The sequence below is a fragment of the Solanum pennellii genome, chromosome 12 (assembly GCF_001406875.1).
Source record: "Solanum pennellii chromosome 12, SPENNV200".
Lineage (NCBI taxonomy): Eukaryota > Viridiplantae > Streptophyta > Magnoliopsida > Solanales > Solanaceae > Solanum > Solanum pennellii.
Genome location: NC_028648.1, coordinates 2,049,199 through 2,059,386, shown reverse-complemented (window position 1 = coordinate 2,059,386; position 10,188 = coordinate 2,049,199). Strand labels below are relative to the sequence as shown.

Sequence of the window (10,188 nt, the reverse complement as noted above, 5' to 3'; positions counted from 1 at the left end):
TTTGGGTTGTTTAGATACGATACGTCCAAAATACATGTATTTAAAGGTACATGGGGTCAGACTTAGGTATACTTTATGCTAAATAAATAGTACACAAGTGAATTTATGTGTATCTGGAAGATGCATAATAAATCTCGTTTGCATTTCGATCATCACGCTTTCATGTATTTATCTCAAATATATGGGAATGACATTATATACACTCTAGATGCATATATTATGTGACTTACGTGTATTCATAGTATTTTAAAATTTTATTTATATTAAGATCAAACTAAATTAAATTCGGACATATATTGAGGACAAGGTTGGTAATTAAGAAAAACAAACTCATTTCCAAAAATTGAATTTTATTAATGTAAGCAGTTAATTATTTAGATATTCTTGAATTTATAATATTACTATTTATCATATTTTGGGGTTGTTTAGATACGATACGTCCAAATTACATGTATTTGAGAATACATGAGGTCAAAATTATGTGTAATTTTTGCAAGATATATATAATATACAAGTTGATTCACATGTGTCTGGAATATGCATAACAAATCTCATTCGCATCTCGATCATTACGCATATTTAGAATCTCAAATATATGTAAATGGCATTATATACACTCTAGATACACGTATTTTATGTGACTCACATATATCTGAATACATACGAATCTCGATCACCTTCCTCTCAATTTCACCCATTTTTTTCTTTTTATTTTTATGTTTCTTATTACAATAATATATGTATGTAAGTTTATTTTTCTCAATATTTAATTAAAAAATTTAAATTATTGATAAACTACGTAATACTTTTAAATATATAAATAACTATAGTATATATAATAGTAAAATATGTCTAATTATACAATTTTTCAAAATAAAACATACTATAAAATTCGGGTAAAGACTAAATCGGTTAATATATGTCAATAGAATACGTAATAATAGTAATATATTGAACTAAAATGTAATCATTTTTCTTGAATTAAATTTACACAATCAAAAGTTACCTAAAAGTGAATAAGAGTACTTACTATTTTTTAAGATATATAAGAGGATTCAAATTCAATTTTTTTTTTAGTCAAAAGTGAATAAATTTTAATCATTTCATGGTGTAATTCAAATAAGACAAAAGACTTTTTGAATTTTTTGAAAATAAAGTCAAAAAAGAGATTAACAAAAATTCAAAAGGAAAAGAAGAAGTGACAATTCAAGATGTGACCATTCAAGAATACAGTAAAAGATCACATAAAATCTTAAGTTTATATCTTTTTAAAAATCATAATTTTGAAATAAAAATAAGAAGAAAAAAAAAAACTCACACCTCTTTGTATGATCTTTAGAATATTTGAAGACTATATTAAAAAACAACTTGTTGCTATAATTGTTTCACTGTAAGGTTATGTATATTTAAAAGTTTGAATTAATATATAACCATAAATAAAAGAAATATAGAGATATGTGATTTATTAACGTTTAGATTTCGTGCATATTATGTAGGGAAAATTGTATATAATAGCAAACTAATAACCTAAATTAAATGGAATAGCTAGGGTTTGATTTAATTGTGCTCCATAGCAAACATTAGCTAAAATTTGCCAGCGTCTCTCTCCCAAAAATATCGCTCGCCACTCTCCATTCTTGCTCGCCTCTCTCGCTTTATACACAGAAGTGTATAATTCTGTTTCTGTTTTGTATAAAGCGAGATAAAATTGTATATACACATGCAAAAATGTATATCTTCGTGTTATACACTTAATTATACAATTTACAAACATTTTACTTCAAATATTGCAGAGAAAAAGGCCAACGAATTATACAATTGAGAATTATACAATTGCAATGAAATATAATTTTCTCTAGCTTTATACAACAGAAGTGTATATATTGTGTTTCTGTTTTTGTATAAAGCGAGAAAAACATATATCTTCTTGCTATACACTTATAATTATGCAATATACATACATTTTAATTCGATTCAACTGTATGCAAAACAAATTATACAATTGCAGCGAAATAGGCCAGCAAATTATACAATTTAGGCCAGCGAATTATACAATTGTATATGTATAGCAAATTATACAGTTTTATGTTTGCTATGGAGCGCAATTATGCAAAGTTTGCTATAGCATACAAAAATGAATTTTTTGTTTGTTATATGTGAAAGTTGTCCTATTATGTATGAGTTATTAATTTTCTAAAAAGGATATCATATATTTTTTCTAACTAACTTTAAAGTAATATAATAAAAGAAATCAATTACTATTATATCGTGATATGTTTTACTACTATTTTAACTCTAAGTCATTTCAAATTTCAATAGAAAGTAATCAAATCGAATCTAAATAAAATCAAATAATTTGATCAATGTAATTCAATTATTTTGATTTGAACTATTTTTTATCCAAACCGTAAACACCACTAAATATAACAATATGATAATGAAAATAATCAAACCATCATTATCAATTCCCTTTCCCTCCTTTTCATTTTTCCATACTTTTCAATGAAGCCATTAATGCCTTAACCTAAATTAAAATCCAATCAATTGAGCACTACCATGTTTTTTTGGGTCATTTATAAGAGGACATTGGCACATTTAGTCCCTCAAGTATTACAAATTTTTATTTTTACCCTTGTAATATTTTATTAAGCATTTTGAGCCTTTAACTAATTGATACATGCACTTTTGATCCCTCAAATTGTAAATGTTCACAAATTTAATAAAAAATATCAAGTGCTAAACCATTTAATGATTAATATATTATGTTAAGTTTGTATTGCTACTTCATTTTTTAGGCGATATAGTTCTAAAAATACTTTAAATATCACCTAACTTGCTCAGATTTAGGTGTCGATGTTCGATACAAGTGCAAATCTAGAGGTCGGATGTTCTATAATTTAAATTTTAAGATTCAGAGATAAGGATCTATGTATGGAAGCAGGTGAGAAAATTCGGTTAAAAATAATTCAAATATCTAAAAATACAGTTATAAAACCTAAATTATGAGATATTATACGAGAAAATTGAGGAGAATATTGATCAAGAGAAGAATTCGGGAAGTAGACAAAATATTAAAAAGGAATGACAATAAAAATTTATATAGACAAGCTATTCTATTTTCTTCAATTTCACCTTAACTTTTGTTTTGATTATAGACATCATTGAATATGTTCAAAATTTCTCCTCGAATTCGATCAAATTATTCAAAATTGGTTGATCTGATCCGGTACCGAATCCCAAACTCACGCCTACATCATGTCGACATAGGTGCAATACTGAAAGTGAAGAGTCCAAGCAACTTAGAATGTGACATATTCCATATATAAAGAGACCAAAAAAATACAAATTTTAGTTAACTAAAGGTTGAAGACCTTATTTGAATGAACTTATAAGTTATAACTTATATGAGTTATAAATCAATTAACTCTGATTTAACTATATTTCGTTTTTAAATATGTAGCAATCACTAATAAAATAAAATATATTACCTATTATAACTTTCTAGTACTTCCTCCGTCTCATTTTATGTGGCACTTTCATTTTTCGAGAGTCAAACAGTTTAATTTTGATCGAATATTTGCGTTTGAAATCTTCAAATTTTTTTAAAATGAAATTTATATATTTGTAAACTACGTAAAAGTATTATAAGTCACAACGATTGATAATTCAAAATGTTAAAAGAATCTATGAAAAACTTCCGACAAAAAATAGACTTGTTTGAATCTCGAAATGCGAAAGATGCCACGTAAAATGGGACGGAAGCTACATGCATCATGAAAAACAAGTTGAGAATGGGCCATACTTGCACAATTTAATGTAGGAATTAAAGAATCCTTACCTTCCACACATCCATGGTAGATAAAACATTAATAGGGTTATCTACCTGATTTGACTATCAAATGCATAGCTAATCCTCCAATGAATACAAGGATTTCTTAATTCATTTATTTTTTAATAATCGTAGTGTCCAAGCAAGCTTGCACCATCACAAATATCAGTTAACTTTATCCACAAAGGCTTGAACAAACGGAAAATAAGACATACCTGAATTATGATTCTCAATCTATTTCATTGTCGACCAGGTCAAGCCTTTGAGTGCAAAAGAAGGATACTATTAATGTCTCTTATTATCTTACAAGCAAATGTGACATTCCATAATTGAGAATACATCAAAATCCACATATGGAGAAGTTATACCTTTTGTTTTTAACTTTCATAACAATTTGGTTGAGTTCAGTCAAGGGATTTACAAACATAGAAACAGATGAATCTGCACTTATTGCTTTTAAAGCATACATCACTTCAGACTATGATCATATCTTGTCCAAAAACTGGACGCCGTCCAGTAACAGATCCTCGATCTGTTACTGGATTGGCGTCTTTTGTAGTGTAGAAAACGAATACCAAAGAGTGACATCTTTAAATGTCTCAGGATTCAGACTCTCAGGCACAATTGCTCCTGATTTAGGAAACTTGACATTTTTAACATCATTAGACATCAGTAACAACAACTTCAGTGGTTTGATCCCTAATGAGTTAAGTAATCTACAACGATTACAAGAGATAAACGTAGGATTCAATGATTTAAGTGGAGAAATTCCGAGCTGGTTTGGTAACTTACCACAGCTCGAGAGCATTTTTATGAACGATAACACGTTTGATGGTCTTATTCCACCAGTTTTAGGCAACAACACAAAGCTGAAGAGATTGGTACTGTCATACAATATGTTACATGGAAACATACCTCAAGAGATAGGAAACCTTTCCATGCTGATAATAGTTGACACTAAGTATAATGTGCTTACAGGATCTATACCATCTGAATTATTCAACATCTCATCGTTGAAAAGAATCGATCTCACTGGTAATAGTCTAACAGGTGGACTAGCACCCGATATCTGCAGTAATCATCGTCTTGTTGAGCTTCAAGGAATATTTTTATCCGCGAATCAACTTCATGGACTGATCCCATCGACGTTTCATCTTTGCAAGGAACTTCAGGATTTATCCTTGTCCTACAATGAATTTAGTGGAAAAATCCCAGATGAAATTGGATATATAACCAAGCTCAAGACGTTATATTTGGGGATAAACAATTTCATAGGTATCATATTATATTTATTCAAGTTATATACTAGTCAACACTCTTATTATATAAAGATGACTGTTGGAATTGCATGTTCAAAGAATTATTTTTCTCCGAATAGTTGTGTTTTAAAAGATAGGGGCAGAGCCAGGAAGGGCCAAACTATATATAGTAATGTTGGACCCTTTGGCTTCTTCATGTGTTTACTTCTTCATATTTTGAACCCCCTTTCTGAAAATAGGGTCGGGGTTTATATTACTTAATGACGGAGATTTCAGTTAAAACCATCAGTTTTCTGTTTCTTACAAGTTCATATGTGTAACAACTTCAACTCATCGAGGATATGACCTTAGATAAGAGGTTGTTGAGTAGATGGATTAGAGTAGAACGTTAGTAGGTAGGAGTGCATTGTCTTGATGTCAGTCCATACTAGTAGTCGTAGTATTACTCCTTAATGAGTATCTGTTGTTTCTTGTACTTCAACTATCGTAATAGTATTTTGTTGTAGTACTGTTCTGTTACTATCTATCTGATGTTTTTTGTACTTCCGTTACTTCTTTTTCTGGACTACTGCTGTCTGCTGCTTTGGACTGTTTTCTTCTTGAGTTGAGGGTATTATCGGAAACAATCTATCTGCCTCTGAGGTAGGAGTAAGGTTTGCGTATACTCTACCTTTCCTAGACCCTACTTCGTAAAACTACATTGCATATGCTGTTGTTGTTTGTATGTGTGTTGCAACTAAATAAGAGTTAAGTGAGTTTTAATCAACAAGAAATTCCTACTTACTACACCAGTCGATCGAGGTGTTTTGCTATATATCTATATTTATCTAGCTTTGACAATCTTTTCGCAGGTGGAATTCCTGAATATTTAGGCAATCTTACATATTTGGAGATGCTAAGCCTAAGAGGTGGTTCACTAACAGGTCGAATTCCACAAGCTCTATTCAACATGTCCAGCTTAAAGCAACTCGATCTTTCAAACAACAGTTTGTCCGGGAGCCTACCATCCGTGAGCAGTCAATGTAATCTTCCTCACATAACTGGTGAAATCTCAGAAAACACATTCAGATGCAAACGCCTTGAAGTCATACAATTAGCAGACAATATGCTTACAGGCAGCATTTCTAAAGATATTCGAAACTTTACTTTCCTTCAGATTCTAAATTTAGCAGAAAACAACTTTACAGGTACGCAACGCCAGATTGTTATTGCCCTTGTAGTTTTTCTATTTATAAACATCAAAGTACTAACTTTATGACATCAGATTTTTGTAGCTCATACTTTAACGACACCATGTAGCTTGTGTTGATGCACGCGTATCAGTTATAGTGTACATTACATTCCTAATTCATTTGATACTTTATCAGGGAGATTACCAGCTGAGGTAGGTAGCATAAATCTGAAGAAACTTAACGTCCACGGAAATCACTTGTCAGGTGTCATTCCATCTGAAGTATTCAACATATCGACGTTGCAGATTCTAGACTTAAACAGAAACAGGCTCACAGGAACTCTTCCCTCAGGCTTAGGCCTTCAGTTTCCAAATCTGCAAGAGCTTTATTTAGGTGAGAATGAACTTACAGGATCAATCCCAAGCTCTATCTCAAATGCTTCACAGCTTGCTACTATATACATGTCCCTCAACTCGTTCACTGGCTCGATACCCAACCTTGGCAATTTAAGACTTTTGAAGAGGCTATTTCTAGCAGAGAATAACCTTACAGAGGGAACTTCCAAAGGAGAACTAAAATTCTTGTCCTATTTAACAAATTGTAGACATTTGGAAACCGTAGACGTGTCTTTAAATCAGTTAAATGGTGTCCTTCCAAGTTCATTAGGGAATCTCTCTGCTAGCCTTCAAATTTTCTCAGCATTTGGTAGCAAAATCAAGGGGACCATACCTGTGGGAGTTGGAAACTTGACAAGCTTGACCGGTATGTACTTGGATAGCAATGAGTTGACTGGAGTTATCCCGAATACAATTGGAAAGTTGAGAAATCTCGAACGTATATATCTGGAATACAATAGACTGGAAGGGCATCTCCCAACTGATATTTGCCAGTTGAGTAAGCTGGGGGATATCTACATAAGTCACAACATGATCCGTGGAGCCATACCAGCATGTTTTGGTGAACTCAAATCACTACAGAGAGTTTTCTTGGATTCAAACAATTTGACATCTACCATTCCATTGAACTTTTGGAACCTGAATGGCCTTGTAGGTTTGAACTTATCCACAAACTCTTTCAAAGGCTATTTACCATCAGAGATCTCTAATCTGAAGGTTGCAACAAACGTTGACTTATCGTGGAATCAATTTTCAGGAGATATCCCCAGCAAAATAGGAAGTGCACAATCAATAGTTTACCTTTCTTTGGCACAAAACCGATTGCAAGGTCCTATTCCTGAATCTTTGAGTAACTTGATAAGCTTAGAGACATTAGATTTGTCGTCCAACAATTTGTCCGGAATGATTCCAAAGTCTCTCGAGGCATTGAGGTATCTCCGATACTTCAATGTCTCTGTGAATGAATTGGAAGGAGAAATTCCATCAGGTGGATGTTTTTCAAATTTCAGTGCTGAATCTTTTAGGCAAAATCATGAGCTATGTGGAGTAGCTCGGCTACATGTTCTGCCCTGCCGGACAAAACATTCCAAGTCAAAAACTGTTTCGTCTTTGATTAAATATGTTGTTCCTCCTCTCTTGTCAACAATTCTCATGGTGACTGTTGTACTTATATTGATAAGAAAACGGAACCAACACGTAAAGATGAAGATGGAGGAATCACAGCTTGCTGCAATTCTTTCACCTATTGCATACTTGAGAAATGTTTCATATCTTGAACTTGTAAGAGCTACGCATTCTTTTTCTGAATCCAATCTACTAGGAAAGGGAAGTTACGGTTCAGTTTATCGAGGGGAACTCAACGATGGAACAGATGTAGCTGTAAAAGTTTTTAACACACTGACAGAAGAATCAACCAAGAGTTTCTATGCTGAATGTAAGATATTGAGCAACATCCGTCACCGGAACCTTACAAAGATCCTCAGTTGTTGTAGTACCACAGACTTCAAAGCTCTTGTATTAGATTACATGCCAAATGGTAATCTTGAAAAGTGGCTATATTCTCAAGATTGTTGTTTAAGTATGCTTCAAAGATTGAACATAGCAATAGATATTGCTTCAGCTTTAGAATATCTGCATTGTGGTCTAACAACTCCTATTGTACACTGTGACTTGAAGCCTAACAATATCCTGTTAGATGAAGATATGACTGCACATCTTTGCGATTTCGGGATCGCAAAAATTTTTGAGCAAGACATGGATATGGCTCAAACCAAGACACTAGCCACCATTGGATATATGGCACCAGGTGAAACTAAATCCAAATCCTTCTCTTTTGTAGCAAGTCTTTTTTTCTTTTGGTTTTTTTGAAACAGACTGAGTAAACTATCGAAAATCGTTCATAAGCTACATTGCTTGAATCTTTCAGGAGCAAGAACTCCATTTCACTGATCACATCTTCCCATATTACCAAATCCTTATCATGTCTATGACGATTATTCGACAGAAAATCTACACGTTTGTTTACCAATATCCACAAGATTAAAAGATGGGAAAATGCACAAGTATCCCCTAGACTATGATAGAAATCCCAGAGACACACCTTAACTAAACTAAGATCCTATTATCCCCGATCTTTTTTTTTTTTTGTAATTTTGTACACCTTTTTGTCTTACGTGGCACACTCCGTGACTTCATACAATTGAGGCGCGTGAGAGATATTTGGATGCCACGTAAGCCAAAAAGATGCACAAAATTACAAAAAAAAAAGTTTAGAGGGGGTGATAGAACCTTAGTTTAGTTAAGGTGTATCTTTGAGATTTCTGTCATAGTCTAGGGGGTACTTGTGCATTTTCCCAAGATATTTTGATATATTATAAGGTCTTCTTTACTTTCTTAATAAAACTCTGTGAAGTAAAAAACCAAACAACCAAAATGAAACAGAGGGAGTGTAATATTAACTATATTTGCTTAAATTGTAATGTCATTGCAGAGTATGGAACTCATGGGATAGTTTCAACAAGTGGAGATATCTACAGCTATGGCATTATATTGTTGGAAATGTTTACAGGAAAAAAACCAACTGATGATATGTTCGGGGAGACAATGAACTTGAAATGTTTCGTGGGCGAAAGCTTACGTAGAAAATCTTTAATGGAAGTTGTGGATTCTGATTTGATTAGAGATGTTCAACAGTTCTCTGAAGTAATACAACAGTTTGTGTCATCTATTTTTTGTTTGGGATTGGAATGTCTAAAAGATTGTCCTGAAGACAGAATGAGCATTAGTAATGTTGTGGATAGCCTTAGAAAAGCTAAAATTGAATATTTAGCAATTAGATAAAAGGTAGAAGAAAAAGTGGTGTAAATTTTTATGATTGTGAAAAATGTTGTAAATATTTTGTTTTGTTTTAGTATTAGTGGTGTAATGCTTTTTCTTGATTTACTTTTGGACCACATAAGAATTCATCGTCTGATTGAATATTTTTTTTTCCAGAAAGGTTTGTGTATTTGATTTTCCTTGGATCCTCTATAGGAAATCATCTCAATCTCTTTATCTTACGCGGTAAGGCGTAAGGTTTGAATACTTCCAAGTCTCTCCATGAAAAGAAGTCTTGCTGAGTTCCTCTTTTCTTGCTTTTGAACTTGGGGTAAAAAAAGGAAAGAGAGTGATGGGGTTTCTCTCGCTTTTGACATAGCGGTCCCAGGGTAAAAAAAGGAAAGAGAGTGATGGGGTTTCTCTCGCTTTTGACATAGCGGTCCCAGTGGGAGGTTCGCATGACGGGCTATTAGCTCAGTGGTAGAGCGCACCCCTGATAATTGTGTTGTTGTGCCTGGGCGGTGAGAGCTCTCAACCACGTGGATAGTTCAATGTGTTCATCGGCGCCTGCCCTGAGATATGGATCATCCAAGGCACATTAGCATGGCGTACTCCTGTTCGAACCAGGGTTTGAAACCGAACTCCTCCTTAGAAGGATAGATGGTTCAAGTGAGATTCAATGTAGATCCAACATCCGATTCACTCGTGGGATTCAG

General features: G+C 33.0%; 1 protein-coding gene across 3 annotated transcripts; it reads left to right on the top strand.

Annotated features, from left to right (window-relative positions):
* Positions 1-4,537: 4,537 nt before the first annotated feature.
* On the top strand, positions 4,538-9,569 carry LOC107005585 (receptor kinase-like protein Xa21). 3 transcript variants are annotated; one of them, XM_015204222.2, is made up of 4 exons: positions 4,538-5,104; positions 5,940-6,275; positions 6,456-8,462; positions 9,147-9,569. In XM_015204222.2, exons 1-4 carry the CDS (start codon positions 4,642-4,644, stop codon positions 9,494-9,496), a joined length of 3,156 nt encoding a protein of 1,051 aa, XP_015059708.2. In that variant the 5' UTR covers positions 4,538-4,641; the 3' UTR covers positions 9,497-9,569. The 3 variants fall into 3 exon arrangements, with proteins under 3 accessions (XP_015059708.2, XP_027769053.1, XP_027769054.1); XM_027913252.1 differs by having other exon boundaries at positions 5,027-5,730; XM_027913253.1 differs by having other exon boundaries at positions 5,027-5,741.
* Positions 9,570-10,188: the final 619 nt, after the last annotated feature.

Excerpts from the sequence above, each read along its gene's own strand:
- LOC107005585 (XM_015204222.2), top strand. The coding sequence starts at position 4,642 with ATGAACGATAACACGTTTGATGGTCTTATTCCACCAGTTTTAGGCAAC. Across the intron at positions 6,276-6,455 it reads AGCAGAAAACAACTTTACAG|GGAGATTACCAGCTGAGGTA; the intron begins GTACGCAACGCC and ends ATACTTTATCAG. Across the intron at positions 8,463-9,146 it reads CATTGGATATATGGCACCAG|AGTATGGAACTCATGGGATA; the intron begins GTGAAACTAAAT and ends ATGTCATTGCAG.